The sequence below is a fragment of the Trifolium pratense genome, linkage group LG2, assembly GCF_020283565.1.
Source record: "Trifolium pratense cultivar HEN17-A07 linkage group LG2, ARS_RC_1.1, whole genome shotgun sequence".
Classification (NCBI taxonomy): domain Eukaryota; kingdom Viridiplantae; phylum Streptophyta; class Magnoliopsida; order Fabales; family Fabaceae; genus Trifolium; species Trifolium pratense.
This window is the reverse complement of record NC_060060.1, coordinates 31,700,952-31,724,134: the sequence shown is the minus strand read 5'-3', so window position 1 is coordinate 31,724,134 and position 23,183 is coordinate 31,700,952. Positions and strand designations below refer to the sequence as shown.

General features: G+C 32.7%; 4 protein-coding genes across 6 annotated transcripts; 1 reads left to right on the top strand and 3 right to left on the bottom strand.

Moving 5' to 3' along the window:
- Nucleotides 1-4,811: 4,811 nt before the first annotated feature.
- LOC123904557 (F-box/FBD/LRR-repeat protein At4g26340-like) lies at nucleotides 4,812-6,673 on the bottom strand. Its single transcript, XM_045954205.1, has 3 exons — nucleotides 5,903-6,673; nucleotides 5,448-5,606; nucleotides 4,812-5,090 (listed from the first exon to the last, which is right to left on the bottom strand). The coding sequence occupies exons 1-3, from the start codon at nucleotides 6,671-6,673 to the stop codon at nucleotides 4,812-4,814; spliced, it is 1,209 nt and encodes a 402-aa protein (XP_045810161.1).
- A 1,266-nt stretch (nucleotides 6,674-7,939) lies between these two features.
- On the bottom strand, nucleotides 7,940-14,770 carry LOC123910445 (uncharacterized protein At1g10890-like). Of its 3 annotated transcripts, none has more exons than XM_045961546.1 (5): nucleotides 14,538-14,730; nucleotides 12,654-14,295; nucleotides 12,319-12,534; nucleotides 9,172-9,391; nucleotides 7,940-8,357 (listed from the first exon to the last, which is right to left on the bottom strand). In XM_045961546.1, the coding sequence occupies exons 2-5, from the start codon at nucleotides 12,770-12,772 to the stop codon at nucleotides 8,091-8,093; spliced, it is 822 nt and encodes a 273-aa protein (XP_045817502.1). In that variant the 5' UTR covers nucleotides 12,773-14,295; nucleotides 14,538-14,730; the 3' UTR covers nucleotides 7,940-8,090. The 3 variants fall into 3 exon arrangements, 2 of the variants coding, with proteins under 2 accessions (XP_045817502.1, XP_045817501.1); XM_045961545.1 differs by having other exon boundaries at nucleotides 14,090-14,295; nucleotides 14,538-14,726; XR_006810215.1 differs by lacking the exon at nucleotides 7,940-8,357 and having other exon boundaries at nucleotides 9,249-10,076; nucleotides 10,133-14,295; nucleotides 14,538-14,770.
- A 2,060-nt stretch (nucleotides 14,771-16,830) lies between these two features.
- LOC123910444 lies at nucleotides 16,831-17,510 on the bottom strand. Its single transcript, XM_045961544.1, has one exon. It carries the CDS (start codon nucleotides 17,388-17,390, stop codon nucleotides 16,947-16,949), a length of 444 nt encoding a protein of 147 aa, XP_045817500.1. The 5' UTR covers nucleotides 17,391-17,510; the 3' UTR covers nucleotides 16,831-16,946.
- Nucleotides 17,511-19,973: 2,463 nt separating this feature from the next.
- LOC123910443 (transmembrane emp24 domain-containing protein p24delta3-like) lies at nucleotides 19,974-22,682 on the top strand. The gene is made up of 4 exons (XM_045961543.1): nucleotides 19,974-20,410; nucleotides 21,376-21,591; nucleotides 21,986-22,062; nucleotides 22,326-22,682. The coding sequence occupies exons 1-4, from the start codon at nucleotides 20,210-20,212 to the stop codon at nucleotides 22,468-22,470; spliced, it is 639 nt and encodes a 212-aa protein (XP_045817499.1). The 5' UTR covers nucleotides 19,974-20,209; the 3' UTR covers nucleotides 22,471-22,682.
- Nucleotides 22,683-23,183: the final 501 nt, after the last annotated feature.

Below are 23,183 nucleotides of genomic sequence, written 5' to 3'. Positions count from 1 at the left end.
CACGTGTCGGTGTCCGACAGTCGTATGACACTTGTCCAACACGTGTCGGATAGCTCATATCGGTGTCGGAAAAAATCCAATTTTTCCTTTAGTTTGACATCCCTTTGTTCGTTGTCCGACACCTGTAAGACACTCGTATGACACGTGTCGGACAAATGTTCCAAAAATAATTATTTTTTCTTTGCTTATGTTCTCCTTAAGCACATATCAGACATATCTATAAGAGCTAAAGATGTCTAGAAACAACAATATTGATCAATGAGGGATTGAAGACATTACATTTTGATTACAATATTTTTAGTTTTTTCTATCATAGATGAATAAATAAACGTAAAATACTATCATATCTTGTTTTAAAACTTTTTTAAAAAAATAACTTGCTCAAATTAGATTTACATGTATATAGTTTGATTATCAATTTATATGTTTTATAAATATGTAGTGGTGTCAGTAACCTATATTTTTTGCATTAGCGGTGTCGTAGTGTCTGTGTCCGTGTCGTGTCGCGATGTCTGTGTCAGAGTCCGTGCTTCATAGCTTAGTAATAATAGATTGGTTCAAGTGGTAATAAACTAATAGTTTTGACGCTTTAAACATGTGGTTTGCATGCATATGGTAGACCAAAAAATTACTCCATATATTGAAATGTAAACATTAACCACGTTCCTGGTGGGAACACTAAATTATAAGTGGTTAATTAGTTTCCTCTAAGACAAATAGTTTGGAATAATCTAAGTTTAATTTTTTATGGAAACAACTTTTAGTTTCTCACATTTCTTCATAGCCGCCACCTCCACCTTAACCTAGTTTTTTTTCTTGATCTACCCAGGAGGGGTGGTTTTAAGGTCAATTTTTGACCCAAAATCACCCCTCATAATTGTTTTTCCTTTTCTTTTTATTTAAATAAGTGATCTTTACATTGATCAAGTTTTTCTTTTGTGTTTTCTTTTCTGTGATTTCACCGTCTGAGTGCGGCGTTGTGTTGTTCGTCGTCTTGTGCGACGTTTTTGTTGTCCCGTATTGTTGCGGTGTTCATTTGATTTTTATTGAAAAGATCGACTTCAGTCAATTACAGATTCAACCAATGATTTGGGCTTCAACGCTGCAGATCCGGAGGCATGGATACTTCGGTGACTTTAACTTTATCATATTATTTGTTATAGGCATTTTGCCGTTGTATGCTATTAACTCGGATGCTGTGAGTTTTGTTCGCAGATTCATCCTTTATGTTTTTAGCGATGTTGATTTTGTGGTTGTATTTGATGTAATCTATCAATTTGAATGAATGAATATCATTTTGTTATTGTCAAAAAAAACTTTTAGTCAAAGTTTTACTTATTTCGTGAAAAAACTCTTGATTATCGAAAATCAATCCCAAAAAAAATGGAAACACTAAATTTTAAAAAGAGTGAAAAACCCTCACAGTTTTTTTATAGCTCAATTCAGTTCCTAGTAAAAATAAAATTTAAATTAAACTCTAACATATTGGAGACAAATTAATCTATGATAATCTCACCAAAAATGTTAGTCTAACGATGCCACGATGGTACGTAGTAACTACAACATGTCATCATCAATATATAACTTTGCGTACATATTTCACTTATCATAAAACAAATTCTTAAAGATAAAAGGTACGTATATTATCAAGTGCAAAAGGACTTATATGTATTATTATTGACAATGTTATTTTGACAAAAAATACGTAGATGTCTAGTAAGAGTAGCTCAATTGATAGTTATTATGGACATTATTAGAGAAGTTTCACTATTGGTTGGAACAAATCAAATTGACAACATTTTGAACAACTATCTCTCTCATACTCTCATTATATTTTTGAACATATCCAAAAAAAAAAAAATCAATTTACAACAAGATGTATAATTGGATACATGTATATGTACAACAATACAAGATATTTTTACCGTTAGTAGTAGAAAACTAGAAATTAGAACTAGTACTATTTAAAAATCATCACAACTGCTAACAAAAACCACATGAGAGGACACAACATTACAGTACAATGCATTGATTGAATTGAATTGAATTGAAATGAATTATGCATCACGAGCTCCAATTTTGAATTAATTTGGTGCAGTTTGTGTAGGTGCTGTCTTTCATTTGCATCGAGGGGGGGCCTTTCAAGTAAAACAAGATCCACGTACTCTCTCTCTTGACGTGGCACATTTTGGTTGGTTATAACTTGAAAGTGTCAGCATCAATCTGGTTAAGGAAATTATATGTTAATGATGATAAATAAATGTGTGACCCCCCAACACCTTGTTACAGTCTGAAAACCAAGTACTAACTACAACAACACATACCCTTTCTTAATTTCACTCCAATTTATTTATTTCAACAGTGTTTCAAGTTCAGACTTTGTCTTTGACCACTCATTTTTTTAATCGATTATTTACAGTACACAAGCTAGTTTTTTTTAAGAGAATGTTAACATGTGCATATATGGCACATGTTAAGGTAGTAAAAATAGAAATTATGTCTTAAAATTTGTGCATTTTAATTTTTCAAGCATTAAATGTCTTGTATCATTAAATGTTAAATTTCTATATTAAGATACCTTATCATGTGTCTTATATGCACATGTTAACAAGACCCTTTTTTTTATTTACCATATAGCTGATGAATGAACTTAATTTTTTTTGGCATATTATCAAATTCCCACCACTAAATCAAAATTATTGGCTTGATACACAACTTAGTTTTGTATATTGATGATATATTGACTTTAACAACTAAAGGTACTAACGAAACAAAAATAACAACTACTATCGGCTAATATATTTTTGAAAGTCGAAAAGACAAATACATCTTGAAAATAGTATTAATTGGTAGTGATGAAAGGATGACGTGGTGCCGGTGGTGGTTTTAATCAACTATTTGTGTATCGATACATAAAAATTAAATTGTGTACCCCAAACGTACTATTTTAACAAAACGGAAGAGTGCTTCCGCGCCTTATTATTAGAGGATGGTCAATTAACTTTTATGTGTTTGGCGAAAAATGTGAAAATTCAACGAATTGCAAGTGTTCTATTTTGTTGTGCAAAATTCTTTTTCTTTTTGAAACTGAACAAAATATTATTAAGACTCAGGAGAACAAATATATGGCATCATATCGTTTTGAATATGACCTACGATGTGAGGGGGTAAACTATCACTCCAAAACTTGTTGGGCTCAACATCAGCCCATTTTGCTAACGCGTGAGCTACACCATTTTTGTTCCTACTGATCCACTTCCTTGGAAAAAATTCATCATTGTAATTGTTGAATGTATAACCTAATTCATTCTTTTGACTTTTGAGATATTCCATAAACTCTTTGCAGCCAGGGAAATGTCACTAAACTCATAATTTTAACAATGTTTTATCTGGTCCAATTCCTTAAAACCGGTCGGTGTTTTTCGTTTGCCCTTGTTTGAATTCAGAACACATTTTCTTTATGGGACAATAGTTCATTGATTCGAACGTGCTTAAAAAATTTCATTAAATATGATGCAAATTAGGATTTTAGGTTCATAAACTTTATTTTTTTTTTGTGAGAAAATTTGAACGAACATGGTCGAAATCATCTGATGCAGTTACCATGCGACCGTACACGTGAATTAAAAGTGGCATCTTTATGGGTTGGATCGGTGGTCTTCTTTTGTGGTGTGGAGGCTGATGAGTGTCCTTCTAAAAATGAGATTAGAAGTTAGGGGTGGCAAAACGGGCCGGGCCCGCCGGACCGACCCGTTTGACCCTCCATTTTTGGCGGGCCGGGCTGAGGTTTTCGGCTCGCTACCTTAAAGTGGCCCGCCCCCCGCCTAACCCGCCTAAAAAATGGGGCGGGGCGGGTTTGCCCGCGGACTTTTTAATTTTTTATACTTTTTTACTTTTACTGAAAATTTGGCTTAGAATGAGGAGCCCAAATTTCAATCCAGTAATATTTTTCCCTCATATAAAACTTCACGTTTCTTTTTCTGCCAAAATTATGGTTGTTTGTTTCATTCATTTCATCTGCCGTCGTGCTCCCTTTATGCTAGTATTTATCCTTTTATCTTATATTGTAATGAATTACTTATTAACTTAGTTGATGTTTCTGTTAGTTTAATTAAGGTTAATTGTAAGGAATTACTTATTAACTTAATTAATGTTTCTGTTTGTTTAATTATCCTTATTCTCTGCTGCAATCTTCTCTCAACTCTTAATTATCCCTATTTTCTGTTAGTTTAAAAATAGAAGGTAAGAATTTTAAGGAATTGTGAAGTTATAATTCAACCTGCTTAACTTCACAATCTTCTCTCAATGCAATCTGCTAGTATTTTTTTTAACATCAACTAGGAGGTAAGAATTGTGAAGTTATAATTCAAACTATTAAAAAAATATATATATTTGGCGGGCCGGCCCGCCAACTCGCCAATAAACGGGCGGACTTGAGTTGTTGAACCCGGACACCTAAGTTGCCCCACCCCGCCCCGCTTTTGGGCGGGCTTAAATGGGGCGGGCCTAAACGGGGCGGGCATGCCCACTTTGCCACCCTATTAGAAATGTATCTAAGTAGTTCAGGTTTTGGCTTTATTCATTGTTGTTCCATTCAAAAAAAAATCACACCATAATCGTGGGGTGATGCGGTTACATGTAAAAATTATTATACAACCTAGCTCTCATTATTCCTTTAAAAAAAAAAAACCTAGCTCTCATTAATCAAATATAAATTCACAGCCCCTTGGGCACACACACACAGAGATAATAATTTCTGTAACATTTTGTATTTTGCATGTGGGAATCATTATATATGTCCTAACTCCTCATCAATGAAATATAAGTTTACAGCTACTAGAGCTCCTGGGACAGACAGCTAATTTCCTTAACATTTGATGCTTTGCATTCGAATCTATGGAAGATGCACTCTGAACTATCATGGTACGTAATACTTTTGAGTTTTGCATAACATATTCTGCAAATTGAAGCTCACACTTTCTACCTCTCCATTCTTTAAGTAAGCAAGTTCTAAGCTGAGATGAAAGACATTTCGGAATAGTTTCAGGGTCCTGCCAATTGTTCGTATAAATTCCATCTTCTATCAATTCCTGTAAACAGTTCAAATAAATTTCCATTAAAAAAAAAGTATATATTCCATGTCTCATTTGAGTTGTGCGTCGGTTCTTAAGAAAATGATTAACTATGTTGATTTCAGTGATTAAATAAGTTACATTTACTAAAACACTCTTATTAATTATAGTCAGTGAAATGGTTAAAGAGGTATGTTATTCAAACATCAGATTTTACTGACAAAAATACGACAACGTAGTTCATCCACTCTATGCACGCACACTGAGACAGCTCAAAAAATTATTAAAAATGTCAAATAGTGCATGTTGTCGTATTTTTTATTGTTATTTGATGTGTCTACATAACATTTCTCATAGTTAAATGCATTGTAAAACCTGACGAAGGGTAAGATGTTGAAGATTGGGACTATGTTGAAGCATTTCCAGCATCCACTTCCACTTCTCATCCCAAGGTTTACCCCTAAAGTTGCAGAAGAATATCTCCAAATGAATTAGATTGTGAAAAATTGGGACTTGGATATATAAGGGAAACATCTGCATGAATTTAAAAGACATTACATTATAAACCAATCATTTAATTCATATACATCAATGTCAACTTTTACACCGTCGATTAATCTTAATCGTAACAAATATATGATGACTTCAGTTTTTTTTTTTTTTGTTTACAATGAGCTGAGATCGAACTCATGACCTATAAAGTACTACCCAAACTCCTCACGACTAGATCAAACCAGCTAGTGGCTTGATGACTTCAGTTTTTTACACATTCACAGTATATCAAAAATTAAAGTCTTACTTTTAACATTAATACAGAAATAAAATCATACCAGATTAATTCTGAGAATCTGTGCACCAGAAAACAGAAAGAAAGGAATATTTAGATTTGCAAAAATACCCGCTCTCACTAAATTGGGCAAGTATTGAATCGATCCACCAGATGGAATAGTGCATAATAGAGGATTAACGAAAGGAATTAAACATGTAATAAGAGTTTGCAAATCCTCTAGAATGGGACAGCCTAATAGAAACTTAATAATTTCTTTGTAATCCTTGAACATTACTCTAATCAAATGAAGAATCTTAAGCAGAGGAATATGTACTTGGTGAGGAAGATCAATGAGACGTAGATTCTTCAACTTGAGAACCGTGAGTGTCTTGCAATTAAAAATGTTAATATTTAACTTATTTACAAGATGATCATTGGGCCAAGGAAGACACATAATAAGTTCTAGGGTTTGAATTCCTCCTCGATTTAATGCTACATTAACCAAACGGTTAATGTCGTTGATGTTGACTCCATTACAATCCTCGAGGCAGAGTGATAGTGATCGTATTGGTAAGGAAACATCTCGGGACAGCATGACTAGGTATAAGACATGGCGAATGGTGATATAGTTGTTGAAGAAGCTTTTGCCGTTGAAGTGAAGATCAAGAACTGAGAGCCACAATGGCTTCCATCTCTTGGAGAGAATGGATGTGGCCGCGGAGGATTTGGTTGGGAGAAAAGAGAGAATGTGAGAGAGAACTAAGTCCGGAAGGGGGCTAATCCTATCTTCCATTCGAATCGATGGATGGTGGTGAGAGGAAGATGTTGACATTGCAATTAACTATTATGTTCAATGGTGCTACACTGCTACTGTGTTGTGTGCAAGACAAAGTTAATCACCCCTTAATTTTAAAATTTAAGATACTTTGATAGGGTTAAAATATTCACATTATTAACATTATGAAATTAAGAAAATAACATTACATATCTTAAGTATTATTAACGAGAATCACTGGTAGTATTATTTCAAAAGATATTGTTAGTATTATCTCAATTCTCAATATGACATTGTTAGTAATATCCAAAAAAAAATATCATAGTAAATTACAGTACATTACATATCTTGGGTATTATTAAAAAAAAATCAATAGAATTATTATTTCAAAAAATATCGTTAGTATTATCTTAAAATGACATCATTAGTATTATCCAAAAAAAATATATCATAGTGAATTACATTACATATCTTGGGTATTATTAAAAAAATCAATAGTATTATTATTTCAAAAAATATCGTTAGTATTATCTTAAAATGACATCATTAGTATTATCCAAAAAAAATATATCATAGTGAATTACATTACATATCTTGGGTATTATTAAAAAAATCAATAGTATTATTATTTCAAAAAATATCGTTAGTATTATCTTAAAATGACATCATTAGTATTATCCAAAAAAATATATCATAATAAATTACATTACATATCTCGGGTATTATTAAAAAAAAATCAATAGTAATATTATTTCAAAAAATATCTTTAGTATTATTTTAAAATAACATTGTTAGTGCTATCCAAAATAATAAATATAGGATAAAACAAACGGACAACAAACTGCATCGCTAATCTTTTTTGAATTGCAAAATCAACTCCCTCAACCTCGTGTTTAACGTTTAAGAGCAATGTCTTAGCTCAACCATCGAGGTACAATAATTTTATGATCACGACAAGTTTAAGAGTCCTAATTTGAATCACTTAATTTTATAATTTTATTGCTCCATAAATAAGATTATGAACTTATAAAAAAAAGACGATTATGACTTTAATGATACATTGTATATATGAATGAGAAGTCAGAATCTAATGTCACTTGTGAGAAACATTTAGTAAATTAAAGCAAAAAAGCAAGGTATTAGTTTAGAGATATTATCAGTATCATGGACAAATATTATTGTTTTTAAAGATAGGTCATACTAATTAAGTCTCCTCTCCCTGAAGTTGCTCTCACTACTCAGCAGTCACTAGACTTAGTACTAGAGTTCGATTTCACAGTAAATAGTAGTAGTAGCCAAAGACATATATGCAAAACTTAGTGGTTATGAGAAAATCAAATCTAATGCAAATTGGAAACAATAATGATAATGTCACAGTGAAGCCGAGGAGGCTGTGTAATTTTCTTAAATTGCATATGCAAAATACATAATTAAGCACAAAAGCTTTGGATAAACCAAACAAATTGCACGAGGGTCATTTCGATCCAAGGGCAAATGACAATTTTGGTCGGGATTTGTTTTTTCCCAACAACTTTATTTGGTTTATACGTTCTTGTTCCTCCTCCTGTTTCTTCCTCCGCATGGCTTCTTCTTTCTGTCTCTGTAGCTCTTCTAGCTCTCGATAGCGTTCCTCCTCTCTTCTTTGCTGCTCTAATGCTTCCTTTCTCTGAGATTCCTCGATCTTCCTCCTGTTTTCCTCAAGCATCCTTTCAAGATCTTCTTTCTCCTTACGGGCTTGTTCCTGGAAATTAGCACAAATAAATGATTTTAATATAAACTTATTCAGATTGACTCATTTGAGCTTATTTACTGGTCAGTATAAGCACTTGTGAGGCTGTTTGGAAGAATATATGAAGGCATCTTATGAACATGTCATAAACTTTTTTCAGCATATTTCCATAAGATTTTTAGAAAAGCTTATGAAAACAGCTTATAACTTATATGAAAACAATTTCACTTTATATTATCTCTTTTATAGAAATACCGTATATATAAGAACTTATATAAGTGCTTAATTATATTGTTTATCCAAATAGGGCCTGTGAGCTTTCCTGATGGCATCATGCTTATTCATGTGAAAATATTTTTGCTTGTGCATGAAACAAGTGCCCTTTAGACATAGAAACTAGAAATCTCCAACTCATATTTCATGGAGACATGGACTGACTCAAACTAGCTCTTTGTATTTCGGTAATAAAAATTATCTTTTCATAAATAAGGTAGAAAGTCACCGACGCTTGTTAATCGGATTATCAAAAGAATTAAAATATTAAAGCCTTTGAATGATAACCTTCCTGGACTTATTCTACGTAGAATATAGTATGATTTAAGAGACAAGACAAGTAACCCTATCATAACTCCACCATCATATGATCACCTTTAGTAAACCAAACAAATTTAGAAATTGACAGATTAAAAAGGATCACAAAAAAATTACAATTTTATTTTCTAGCAAAGCAAGACTGAAGATTTGTCAAATAAGAGTGTGATATTCATATCTTGGTCACTCCAAAGAACAGAATTAATCAGAGTATAGTGCAATTTGAAATATATACCTCCTTTTGTCTAGCCTCAATAAGAGCTGCTTCTTTTTCTTTTTCAAGTTGGGCAGCAACTTCATCATTAAGTTTCTTTCTTCCCTCTTCCAACCGCCTTTGAATCTCCACCCGAACCTCCTCAGAATTCAAGCTTTCTTCAACTCTCTTACGAATAGCTTCTTCAACCCTCTTTGCAGTCTCTTCTTCTATTAATTTCAACTCTGCTTCCTGCTGACGCCTGTGAAAACATACAAAATATTAAGCAGGAAACTGGTTACTCAAACAGGGGAATGCCACATATAAGTAGCCTCAATATTGCTTATCATTGGCATCTCACATAGAAACTGGACAATAAACATGTATGCTACAATTTTTTCAACCCTTAACATTTTCCCCTTCCTTTTCAATTTTATACTTTCCTGTAGTACTTAATAGAAAACCACAATCAACGACAAACTAACCTCCATGGTGATAAAGGCACTAAAAATGGTTATGCTTTTAAGGCATACCTCTATTGAATCCTGATCCAAACAAATGTTTCAAAACTGGTGAACAGTAGATAAATGAGGCAGCCAATTTGATCATCAAACATAACAAGTTGAATTATAGCAGTACCTTCCTTCAGATAAGCCTGTGGAGAAGAAATTAAAGTAACATGCTGCAGTTTTAAACTAATCATGGAAATACTAGAATTTTTGCATTATACATCTCTGCCAACTTAGTTGTTGTAAAATAGGTCAAATTCTTTCGCCAGTTAAGTGATAAAAGCATCAAGGCAATTGACAAACCATGTTTCAGCACAACGTTATACTATTGAAAATAATATTTACTCTTCATAGCCAACAATTTACTCTAATAAAATGCCAAGGTTAAGCTACAAATGAAAAGCAACAAAGGATGAGCATTGCATCCAAAGGGTTGAACTGGGAAAAAAAAATGTCCAAACTTGAAAAGAACCCAGTCTGTAAGCCAGCTTGACACCCAGAACCTTTGAGATGGGTTACAAGGTCAGGTCTATCTCTCATTAGTCAATATCAGTGGTAACAGCAGCAATCACAACGGTGTGTAGCGTAGAAGAGGTCCGGCGCTACACAAAATGCTGTGGCAGAGCTGTCATGTATTGCTGCTGTAGCGCTGCACGTGGAAGCAAAATCGCAGAAGAAACACGCAGAAACCGTGAAGATGAACGCAACAGTGAAGATTAGCAGAAAAGACACAAAAGCCCTTGTTTTAATTATGAAAAAGACACAGACGCCCTCATTTTTAATCAGAAAAAGACACATGCCCATAATGTTTTAGCGTTTTTGACTTCTGCAACCTAAACAACTTATCCTCCTATATACCTTCGCCCATGACAAATAGTTAAGTGATAAAGGAAACTTAATGAAAACGATTACCACACAACAACCAAATCTTTTCCAAATAGATGGGGGTAAGCTACATGAATCAAAAAACACCACCATAACGCCCTATCATCTAATAAGTTTAAAGATAGAGTCATAATCTCTGGATCTCTTTTAATGGTGTTGAAATATAGTTTCTCTTGGTATTCCCTACCTCTTTCTATTGAACTATCCTATATCCGGTCAGCCTCCTCGAAAGTGACAGTGTTTCTAAAGATCTTCTCGAAACATGCACAAACCACCCAAGACAAGACTCTGCATCTTTTCTACAATGAGAGCTTAAGTTCCCATTAGAGTGTTGTGAAGATCAAATAATCTAACTATGTAACTTTACTTAAGAAGTAGTTCACTCCATTTTACTAAGAAAATGCATTGTATTTAAGTAGATATTCTAACCCTCAAGCCCTCAACAAATAAGTGCCATAAAAGGGTGACATGCTAAGAATGGGACAAGTCATAAAAAAATAATGGTCAATAAGTGCAACATATTTTAATAATTTGACATTTACAGTGTCAAAACGCAGAAATCAAACAACAGAGCTATAGCTCAACTTCCTTTTCCATCTCACACAAATGTGAAGAATTGTATCCCATACAGTTTCAGGGACTCAACAAATATTATGTGGCTGCTGACAGCAGAAAGTAATAAATATAAATTATTTATCGCCTTTTCAGTTTAGTATAATCACACACATTTTGGACCCCGGGGGGTGGAAATGGGGAATGTGGAGGATCAAACTCCCACAAACAACCACAACCCCCTGGTAAAGACCAAGGAAGATAACAGTTTGCTATGCTAAGCTGGTACAAAAATAATAAATTGAGACACGGAATCAATCAATGTGATAATTACTTCCTGCAAGGATCGAGCTTAATCCAGAACTAAGGTCACATGTACAATAGAGAAAGAAAGGAAAGTAAGATGCAACGTTTTCCTTTCCAGGCTGAAAGAAAAAATCCAAACAGAAAAGCAAGGGAGAATAAGAAATCCTCCAAAAACAACCAAAACATAGAGCATTGGGAAAAAAGTAAGAAAAAAATGTATGGCTTCTAATCCCTCTGCAAATTCATGAGAAACCCCAAGAAAGCATGACACCCACAAAGGAGACAGATACGTTCTGCTTCATAAGAAATGCAATATCCTATTGGTTTTACATAATTATTATTTTATTTTTGTTACAGTCAAGAAGACCACCAACTAGTCAAAAATCCTAATGTTCATATTACAAGTCTAAGAAGGGGTGGAAAAGCAATAGGAGCAAAACATAATAGCATAGCCGTTAGCCTACAGATCTGCAAAAGCAGGGAAATTTTCCATTACCTAATACATATGTCTTGAATGATAGCCAACATGTTCTATACAATAAGAAATTAATCATAATACAAATCAATAGAATAGATGCCCTGGAAATAGAGTAAGCCAATTTCCAGCTATGATATATAACAAAAAAAAAAAAAGGAAATGGTTAAAAAGGTTTCCCATAATAACCTTCCTTTCCTAATTCCCAGCCAGTCCGTGTCTTACTGATAATATGCACCTTTTGTGTATAGGAGTTATGTGCATTATAAATAATGTCAATGTTCTATAGTTTCAACAATAAATTATAATTAAAATACTGAAATTCTCATAAAAAACCAGAAGAGCCAACTAATGACGTCCATCTTAACCTTTTCAAAAAAAATGACGTCCATCTTAAAGCATGAATCAAATAAAAGTGAAGTAAAAGCAGAATTAGAACAAAATCATAAGCTTTTAATCTACCTTTTCTTCTCTTCTTCTTTCCTTTGTTTTTCAATTGCAGTTTTCTGCTCTACTGACCCAAGGCTTGAACTAGAAGATTTATGAGCAGGAGACAATGAGGAACTCCTACTTCTTTGTCTTCTGTATCGTTTTGCAGTTGGAGACCGACTTCTGCGACGACGAGTAGTTGTAGAAGGACTTCTGCGGCCTCTTGGTGAAATAGAACGACTTTTTCGCCTGTGGGGTGATACAGATGATCATAAGCAAAGAACCCTCATAAAACCAAACAGCTATCTTAAGTGAATATAAATCCTGCTCACCATCTAGCATGTTAATATGAAAACATGTACAGTTACCTCATAAAACAATCATTGTGTGCTCCATCTTTTATCACACGAAGAAGCAAATGGTACAATCGAGCAATGAAAAAACACTTATCAGAACCCACCACCTGTTCATATCCCTCGCTTTCCATGTTATGTGAAGAAACTGATGTTTCTTATTTCATTATGCATACATCATATATCCTATCTTGTTCTCTACATAATGCTCTATATATGTTTTATTAATGATTTTCAACACACAAATAGGAAACCACGCGAAAGAAAAAAACCCAATAACAATTAACAAGTAACAAAAAGTACGTGACACCATCACCAGACACTTATTATGACAAGGTCTTCAAATACTTGAATATTAGCAATGTCAATCATCCATCATAACAGCATGCATCTTATTCAGTGTCTCAACTAATCAACGAGCTTAACACAACAGAAGAAGTCCAAATGGCATACTAGAATAAATCTAGCCGTCCATTCTTGCCCAATCGATCACGTACAACAAAGAAGCTGAATGATAAAAAACTACGGAGTATATATTGAATTTAAATTACATTCCACCACAACCAGCATTTTATCAACAATGGGGTTTAACATTGACCACCACGTTTTAGTCATAAATACACAATAGCTCTGTAGTACTGAAAGTGTGAGGACTGCCTAAGTTTATGTCCTCATCAAAGTGCCAGTATGCATTTCTTCAAACAAAGTAAATAGTCAGTTTTCCGCAAATACTCCCTCAAAGATATTCAAAAATGTATTGTTTTACATGTATTGTTTTACATTTAAATAAGACGTTAATATAACGGAAAGATGAAGAGCCCCACTAAAATGTAATGTTTTACATGTTTGACCTCAGAGCTAACCCCTGGTCAATCAAATAGCCCTTGCCAAAATATCAGTTCAATTATAAATACAACATTTGTAGACTATTATTGTAATAGTATAACACCCTTGTTATGTCCATAGAACATAAAAACTGAAAACAAATCTAATATATATGGTAGAATCAGGGTCTTCCTGAGATTTTGAGTGCCTTATGCGAACTACGAAAATAATGCCCCATTACTTACTTGAATGATATTATCCTTGCATTATTTTTAAATCATTAATAAAAATAACTCATCCATGTTCAAGGTTCTTTAAGAAATCATTTTTGATAGAAATCAAAGCAAAACTATTTGATATACCTTGTAGCATAGTAGATCATACATGCGATTTTAACAAATTCAATTTAGAAAAACTTCTCACAGTAAATGCAATAGTAACATGATGGTTAATACAATACTCGGAGCTGCAAATAGGTACAGTTTACATCATAAAACATTACAGCAAAATACCGACAAATGAAGCGTTAAAGATACACAGCAAATAATTTGTAAAACACAAGTCTCCTATCACTCTAGCTCAATAAGAGATATATCAGAGAAAAATAAACATCCAAACAGGATCACCTGCTATATGAATATGGAGATCGGCTTCTATCTCGTCTGCTCCTCCTGCTATATCTGTGTCCCACCGGAGACGGTGAATGCCTGCGCCTATAGGGAGGCGACCGGGATCGCGACAAGTCTCTAGGCATCTCCCTAAACCTGATCCCCGATAAGCTTAAACTATCTTTTTCACAATTAGATAACAAATTAAAAGGAAAAAAATTTCCCTGAAAAAGCACAACAAACAAAATACAAAATCAGTATTAACTATTAATCAATGAATTAACCAATTATCAATTAACCGATTATTAAGTTATTAAATGATTATCAGAACCAAAATATACTAATTAATGAATGATTGAAGATGAATGAAATCAAAGCGACAATCCTTTACATGAGTTTGATATACCAATTTAATTTTTTGAAGCATAATGATTAAAAGGGGAAAAAACTAAAAACAAGTTTTCACCTGAAAAATTCAAGGGAAACTTGAAATTGAGCAATAAAGGAACGGAGATGTGGTGGTAAAGAGTTGAATTTCTTGTTATTGAAATGGAAATTGGGATAAATTGCGGTGTTTGAGGGTGAAATTGAAACTCTGAAAACCCTAAGAAAATTGGGGAAGAAAAGAAAGACGAAGAAGGACCAAATACATTTTATATTATATTAGAAGCATTTTACTAAACTCAAAACGACGCGTTTTAGCCAAAGACCAAAAAGTGTAGGATCGTATTCGTAATAGGTACAAAATTGTTAAAAAATACCCTCCACTTGTGGTAATGTACCTTAAGCTATGTTTGGTACAAAAGTACTCAGATGTCGTATGAGTTTTTTTCTAATTTTTATCCTGATTATCTTAATTGCAAAATTCAAAACCGTTTGATATTCACGTACGACAAACTTTTAATAAAATCGTTGAATTTCAATAATCTGAATACATAATTATATTTTTTAATTTTTATAAAAATTTGTGGAGTTGATCTACTCAATAAGATCTTTGAATTCAACGGTTGGATCGAAAAAATATAATGTTGATATCGAGTTATTAAGCGGAGTAAGTCAATGGAGACTTACTCCTGAAGTCAACGGATCCCTCCTCTAGATTTATTTATAAGTTTGTTAAGTATTTTATGAAATAATAGCTATGAAGATACAATTTTTACTAGCGAAAACATATGATTTAACATAAAAGCTTATTTATTTGCACAAACTCTAAAATAAACTAATCCAAACGGACTCTAACCCCAAAGGAAGAATCAGTTAAACAACAATGACTCTAGGGATATTTGTCCTCATAACATCAGCTAGCAACATGTAGCTCAACCTAGAAGGACAATGTTTGTACAATCAAAGTCCATGATCATGCTCACAACTCGTGTTAGCAAGAGCATATGCACATGAATTCGCCGCATGATAAAAATGACAAGCCTTGATTGCCCAATTTAAAGATAGCAAATGGACCTTAGTGCTATTAAGCGCACCACAAGAAAAACAGTGTTTATCTACGACCATTTTTGCCATTACCCACGGCTTCTCTCTGAGTATATGAAATTTATCCATGCTGCCGTCCATCAGAGTTTCTGAGTAAATCGCCACATCCAGCTTAACATCTCCTCCCTGTCTGTTCAAACTAACTCAACTTTCTTCCTGAGTCCTGACATTGCCAAGCAATAGCAATTTCCACCTTCTGTTTAGTTGAGAGCACAATACCACTAACATCAACCAGTAATAATTATTAGTTTTTTTTTTAAGCAAATAATTATTAGTTAAACATATACTTTCATGTCATTTTATTTTCTTCCGCTAGTAAAATTGATAATTTTTACGAACACTTCATATTTAATATATTATTTTAATATTTAGAATTAAAATTGTTTTTGAATTTATAATTACCAAATTAGATTTCAATTTTATTTAACTTTGTATACATGAAAACGTTGTTAAAGGGCAAAAATATGATAATATTAGAGTGTCACGGTACTTCTTTGGAATCAATTCCCTTTCAAGTATATTTATTTTGAATATGTATATACGAAAATTCTCTTCAAATTCCCTTTCAACGCAAAAGTTATTCATTCTAACTTCACCTTGAATCGGTTTTAATGCCCAAACAAAATTGCGTCAAATTATACAAAACCAAATATGTGAATTAGCACTAAAATAGCATCTGGCTTCTTTGTCAAAAATTTTAATACATTGAATACATAGACAATCTGTTTATACTTTATATATCTGACGTTTAATTCATTCATAATCGATGTAAAATTACAATTACTTGAAGAAAAATAACGGAGGTGAATGATGAGGTTGACAATTACCAGAAATCCCACTAGCTTTGTGCCCATTAAATTCTACATCTTATGGAGATGGTTATGTGATACAAAACTAGATGTGTTGAAACATATCTTCACACAAAGGAAAATGTTTGTTAAAAAGTAATCCAGATAAGTAGAGCAAGTATCAAGGACACACCTCATGCATTCAGATCTAGTAACAAGATTCAAAAGTACAACTTGTTATCTGTTTGACTTCTATATATTCATACGTAATTATCTTGAATATATACTTTAATCTAGCACCGTTGTTTTCAGATTAGATAATTCACAGAATATTCGGACCTTGATTTATTTATTTAAAAAAATCCAAAATAAATAAATTTGAATCATCTAATCTTGATCCAATAATTATCGATAATTATGCACTACTTAGTGATCTAATTTTCTACTTTTTTCAAAACAAAATGGAAGAAAATGAATTCATAGTTATCAACTACTAAAGAAATATTTTTATTTTTCAATATATAGTAAAGATAAATAGATATATAGAATCGAATTTAAGTTACATATAGATTAGATTGTGGATACATATACATCAACTATCAAGATGGATGAACCTTGCCAGAAGAGATTCCTTTCCAAGCAGATTTCATAGAAGCAGTAGCTGAATTCAAAGCAGCTTCAATATACTTCTTAGAAGCAACAGAAGCACTTTTTTCCATTAAGTTTCCCATTTTTCTTGCTTTCTCAGCAGTTTCAACTAAACTATCCACTTCATCTCTTGAAATCCTCTCTAACTCTTCTTCAAACCTTCTGAATTCATCCATGGCTCTTTCCATCGCAGACTCGAGTTGTTCCTCGGCTTCTTGCATTGCATCTTCAGCTTCTTCAACTTCTGTCTCTTGCTCAAGTTCTGCAGCTGCCCATGCTTTGTATGATTCGATCTCGAATAGTTTCATTAGATCTTCGATCGTTGATGGATCGAAGGTCTTGTCGTCTAAAGATTGGTCTGAGAGGAAGGTGAATTGAGAAAGGAGAGCTTCCATTGTTGTTGCTGAATTGAGAGATCTAGCTAGTATGGTTGGTTCAGTGTTCAGTGGAAGAAAGAAAGAGAAGTGGGGTGGGTGAGTGGGTGTGGAATTATATAAAGGATATGGATACTTTATTATCACACTCACACACCCATATTGGATTCTATTTATAGTATTAATTAAATTCTTATGGACACTAGTAAGCAAAACCAGTAACATAGATATTATAGAGATTAATTAGTCTATATAAGTTTAGCTCAATTGGTAAAAACATCATATTTTAATATATGAGTTGAAATTCGAACTTTGAACACTCCACTTATTTACTTTATGGTGAAATTTTTAGTCACTGGACTACTGGACCATAAAAAAATAAATATAGATAATTAATTAATTTGCAAACTCTAACTCAACATACAAATATTGATATTGTTAAGATGTTCACTTTTACACGAGAACTCGCAGTTGTATGTTTCATGTAGTCTTTAATTTATATTTTATTGTAAATTTGTACTAGTAATTGAGTGGTAGTGTGGAAAAACTAATGGTGTATATAAATTAAACTTCTAGTGCAGCACAATGATTTTTTTGTTTTTGTTAGCTTTTTATAGTTAGCATTGGGTTTATAGGTTAATTAAGTTTGTGGTTAAAAATTAAAAATCAGTATAAAAGATCCACTATAGTGACATGCTATTCACTTTGATGAACTAACCGTTGTATGACTTAGAAAAACTTCATTTTGATGTGAAAAGGACTTAGAATTGAACCGTTGAAGTTTATTCACTTCTTATTCATTCATCATTTTACATAGAAAGGTATGGAATAATCACCTTGTTTTTTCCTCTCTATTATTATGTTGCATTTGGAAGATGGCTTTTTCTTATCTTTATAGTTGTGGAATCTTAATCATAGTGGTAGAGTGGGCCCGTTGCTTTGAAATTTTGATGTCCACATAATAATTCTCAAAAAAATATAGATGGAATATTGTGGACTTTTTGCACCTTAGTTAGGGTAAAATAATGCCATTGGAATTGGAATGCATGTTAAAGCAACGGGTCACACAATTATATATGCGACTTACTTAATTCATGATTCAATTTAACTTTGATCATAGTTTGGATTTCATTAAAGCATTGAACATATATACGTACGTGATTTGTAGAGAATTGAGTTGTTAGTTTTAAAGCTCCTTATAATTATGGCACTCCTTTAATTCTAAAATTAAATAAATTGGAAAAAGAATTGACTTTTTTTAAGCAGAAAAAGAATTTACTTTTGAAGCATAGATTTTGTTTGGTAGACAGACGAAATAACAAAGTCATAATAAATCCATACACACAAATGAATGAGCAGGAGTTCGAAATGGCCTAACAACTTCAAACTTTTGAAGCGTAAATTTGTTTAAAATAAAATCAGACCAAATAGTAATTACTTGTAGTTAACTTTAAGGCTGTCTTTTACATAATATTTTTTAAATTAACTAATGTATTTTAATTAGTTCTCTTATAAAAAGAAGTATAAATGTAAAAGATATATATTGAATTAGTGGCTTCGCTAAAGGACTAGACAAACTGTAGTGTAGAGGTGGAAGAACTATGGGGAGCTTGGGATTTAGGATCCAAGCATGTTGAGTTGTCCCCGAACAAAGATATTGGTGTGTGCATGTTGCAGGTTGGAGTCTTTGTAAATTGTAAAAGTATTTGGAGAATTTTATACTCCCTCCGTTTTTTTTTTAATCGTCCAATTTCGCCAGATTATTGTGAATCTACCTTTAACGAAAGTCAACTTATGATTTTTAACCATTGAATCACTCTTGATTAGGCATGACAATGGAGTGGAGCGGAGACGAATTTTGTCCTCCCCAAACCCAAACCCATAAAGTTCGGGTTTCCCCAAATTCGAGCAGAGATAAAAATAATAATCTGAAACCCATACCCAACGGGGATCGGGTATCCCCATCGGGTTTCGGGTATCCCAATTACACCTCTTTCCACATTATTTTCTCTCAACAATATTTTTTAAAATAAAGAAAAAAAAATAGAGAAAATGATTTGTTTAATACTCAAATTTAAAATAAAAAATAAATATATGAATGTAATTTAAGAGATTGTTTAAGCGTTACTAATTTAAAAGAGGTGAAATCTAATTATTAATATAAGCGGAGTGGGTTCGAGGACGGTTTCGGGGTGGGTATCAATATACCCATTACCCGCCCCAAACCCATATTTTGAAATCGGGAAAAACCCAAACAAGAACCCAAACTCAGTCAACTCGACTTTTTCCCGTCAAAACGGATAATTTAGGCGAATACCCGTGTGTATGGGTTTTATTGTCATGCCTACTCTTGATTATGATATACTTGAATCTTTATTTAGTTTCAAAATGCAAAAAGCAGTTACGGTGAAATGAGCATCCGTCCTGTTTCGTTATGCTTTCGCGTTTCATGAAATTAAATTTCAATAAAATCATTAAATTTGTTTGACCAAAGCAATTAATTAATTAAAAATACACAAAAAAAATAATATTTTATAGATTTTTTTAATAAAAATATACTATATTTTAATGGATAAAAAACAAAATAAATATAGAAAAGGAAACAACAAAAAGATAGTCATAGGAACAAGAAGGGAAAAACATAAATTGTAGGAGGCAGAGAGAGAGAGAGATGTTGTTTTTGGTCTCTTGGTCTTATCGATAGAATTCAAATCAAAATAAAATCAAATCTTAACATTGATAATTATACTAAACATCGTGCATGTACATAAACATAATAATAAATTAGAGAGAAAATCTTATAAAAAAAATTAAAAGAAAAAAAAAACGGTGAAGGTGTTATGGAGAAGAACAAAGCTTCATCTATATTTTTGGCATTCTTGATTTTCTGTTTCTTCTCAATTTCACAGGCTATATGGATCTCTTTACCTGCCTCAGGTACCAAATGTGTTTCTGAAGAAATTCAACATAACGTTGTTGTTTTGGCTGATTATGTTGTTCTTCAATTTGATCAATCAAGCCACCCCACTGTTGCTGTCAAGGTACATTTTTTCCCCTTAATTCTATCACCCTTTTCAATTTTATTTCATGGGTTGTTCTTAGATTTTAGGGTTTGATCAATTTAGGCCAATTGTATATTTTTTTTAAGGAAGGCCAATTGTATTTGTATTCACATATGCATGTATAATGCTGTTTTTTTGATAAATTATAGGATTGTATATTTATGTTACATTGATTAAAGGTGTGACCGATTGATAATTTTAGAGAATGAATGGTTTTATTCTGATTATGTGTTTGGGAATTTGTTTCTGAAGATGTTTTGATGGTAGAATAATGTTATGTGTGATTGACCAACAATGAATTGGTCAAAGTGATAAAGGTATTGGTCATTTATGTATGTGGTTAGGGGTTCGATTCCTGGAGAAAATTCAGGTGGGAGGGAAGAACTCATCTTGTGTGCCTCACAAGTTCTCCGATAGAGATTAGTCATCGCTAACGACGGTGGAAATTTTGTAACAATATCATGGTAACAAAAAAAAAATAAGATCATGTGAATCGATTATTTTACATTGTGGGCTTGTCTTACATATAAATCGTGATTGTATTATATGATTACTTTAAGGACAAAATTGAGGTGTTGTCTTAGTTGTTCCTCGATTATAAAATAGAGCTTTGTTATTTTGACAAAAAATTTCGACAACAACTTAGATGATTAACAGAATTGAAATATGTGATTAATTATGTTTAGTGGATGATTAATGAATATAACAAGGTATCACAACTTATTAACCATCCATTGACAAATGGAGGTTAATGAATATCATGTATATTTGAGCATAGTTTGGATGATTAATGGATGTATGTATATGTGATCAACACAAATTAGATAATCTGATTTGTTCTTACTTTAACCGTGGTGTGAGTGACAGACAACCTTGAGACATTCAAACGTTAAAATTATCTATTTCTTCTAGATTAATGGATGTATGTAACTTGTTTTGTTTAGGTGACATCACCATATGGAAACAATCTTCACCATAATGAGAATGCTACAGTTGGTAATTTTGCCTTTACAACTCAAGAGAGTGGTAACTACCTTGCATGCTTCTGGGTTGATAACCACCATGGAGGTGTAGCTGGAGATGTCAATTTGAATCTTGATTGGAAAATTGGAGTTGCAGCCAAAGATTGGGATTCTGTTGCTAGAAAAGAGAAGATTGAGGTAAACATTTTAATCACACATATATTTAGTAACATGCTCATGAATGTATTGTACAACTTTTGAGTACTGCTTCTCAAGGATTGACATTTACTCAATGGCCTATTACGTGCCCGATCGAAATGTCTTGTTTTTGCTTTATATTCTTCATTTGAGGCCTTGTCAGTTGCTTTCACCAGCTGCGCTTATGCCAGTAGAAAGATAAATGATTTTTTGACATAAAAAATTTGATGTCAAATACGGTGTCATTTGATTTTTATGTGTATTTTTTGATTGCGTGCAAGTTGTAAACAATAAAAAGTAAGAGAGGGATCTAGATAAATATACACAGTGTTCCATACATTGTCTGTATTTTAATGTTCAAATAACACATCTGACAAATGTGATTGATGTTTAGGGAGTAGAGCTTGAGTTGAGAAAGCTGGAAGGATCAGTGGAAGCCATCCATGAGAATTTGATTTATCTTAAGGGCAGGTAATTTTAATTATGTCAATAGCAAACTACCCTCTTCCTCAAAGTACTCCCTTCGATTTCATATATAAGCAAATATTCATTTTTCAGGTTATTTGAATAACTGATGTATCTCGTCTATGATATGAACCAGATACATCAATTATTCAATGAACCTGAAAAAAAAAAGTATTTGCTTATATATGAAACTAGATGGAGTAAACTCAATTGCACTTGATTCTAACTTTATGATATAACAATCCTTTATTTTTTGGGATATTTATCAGGGAAGCAGAGATGAGGACAGTGAGTGAAACAACAAATGCAAGAGTGGCATGGTTTAGTATTATGTCCTTGGGAATCTGCATTGCAGTTTCAGTTTTGCAGTTGTGTCATTTGAAAAGATACTTCCAGAAGAAGAAGCTTATTTAGATGCTGCTAGAGTGCTTGTTCAAATTTAAAGATGAAATTTGATGACTTGGAATATTTTTATCACCTTTACTACTTCTTCACATGTAGCAAAAAGAAATTTATATACATGTATTTTGCAAGAGTTTTTCCAACTTTTTTATCCACAAATTTTGATATAAGGCATTAAAGTGGGTAAGATGATCAATGATAATAAAATACATTTTTTATGTCAATAAGACAGATTGTTAAATTGTTTCTACACTAAATGCGTTTCAGGCTGAATATTAGGTGAGTATTAACACAGACAAACGACATTACTATAATAATTTAAATTTAGTTATGTAAATTGCCAAGGTAAATTATCTTTTCAATCATCAAGAAAGGCAATGTGTTCACAACATATTTTGCATCATTGGTTGGATTCACAGTTCAATTTTTTTTGAGCCACATCTCCTTCAAACATTGGGACAGGAGAACAAAGAAGCATGACCTCCCTGATTTTGGTTTTTAGTTACATAAATTTGAAGCAAATTTGGAGGTATAAACTCTAGGATTTGAAGAGGAGAATTTTAAGATTCATTCTAACTTAGTTTATAGTGAGGACACATCAGATGTCGCGTCATTTTTTTTTTTGTCAAGTTGTTTAGTGGTTAGAAATTTCACATTTAAGATAGATAAGTGGGATGACCGAGATTCGAACCCCGACCCCCTGCATATATAATGTAATGTCCTGT

Bases quoted from the DNA above. Each gene is read 5' to 3' on its own strand.
- LOC123910443 (XM_045961543.1), top strand. From the start codon at position 20,210: ATGGAGAAGAACAAAGCTTCATCTATATTTTTGGCATTCTTGATTTTC. The intron at 21,592-21,985 runs GTAAACATTTTA...ATTGATGTTTAG, and splicing joins CTAGAAAAGAGAAGATTGAG to GGAGTAGAGCTTGAGTTGAG. The intron at 22,063-22,325 runs GTAATTTTAATT...GATATTTATCAG, and splicing joins TTGATTTATCTTAAGGGCAG to GGAAGCAGAGATGAGGACAG.
- LOC123904557 (XM_045954205.1), bottom strand. From the start codon at position 6,673: ATGTCAACATCTTCCTCTCACCACCATCCATCGATTCGAATGGAAGAT. The intron at 5,607-5,902 runs GTATGATTTTAT...AAATTCATGCAG, and splicing joins AGATTCTCAGAATTAATCTG to ATGTTTCCCTTATATATCCA. The intron at 5,091-5,447 runs GTTTTACAATGC...AACTGTTTACAG, and splicing joins AACATCTTACCCTTCGTCAG to GAATTGATAGAAGATGGAAT.
- LOC123910444 (XM_045961544.1), bottom strand. From the start codon at position 17,390: ATGGAAGCTCTCCTTTCTCAATTCACCTTCCTCTCAGACCAATCTTTA.
- LOC123910445 (XM_045961545.1), bottom strand. From the start codon at position 14,217: ATGCCTAGAGACTTGTCGCGATCCCGGTCGCCTCCCTATAGGCGCAGG. The intron at 12,535-14,089 runs GTGATCCTGTTT...ATCACCCCACAG, and splicing joins TCTCCATATTCATATAGCAG to GCGAAAAAGTCGTTCTATTT. The intron at 8,358-9,171 runs GTATATATTTCA...GCTAATTTCCAG, and splicing joins TTGAGGCTAGACAAAAGGAG to GAACAAGCCCGTAAGGAGAA.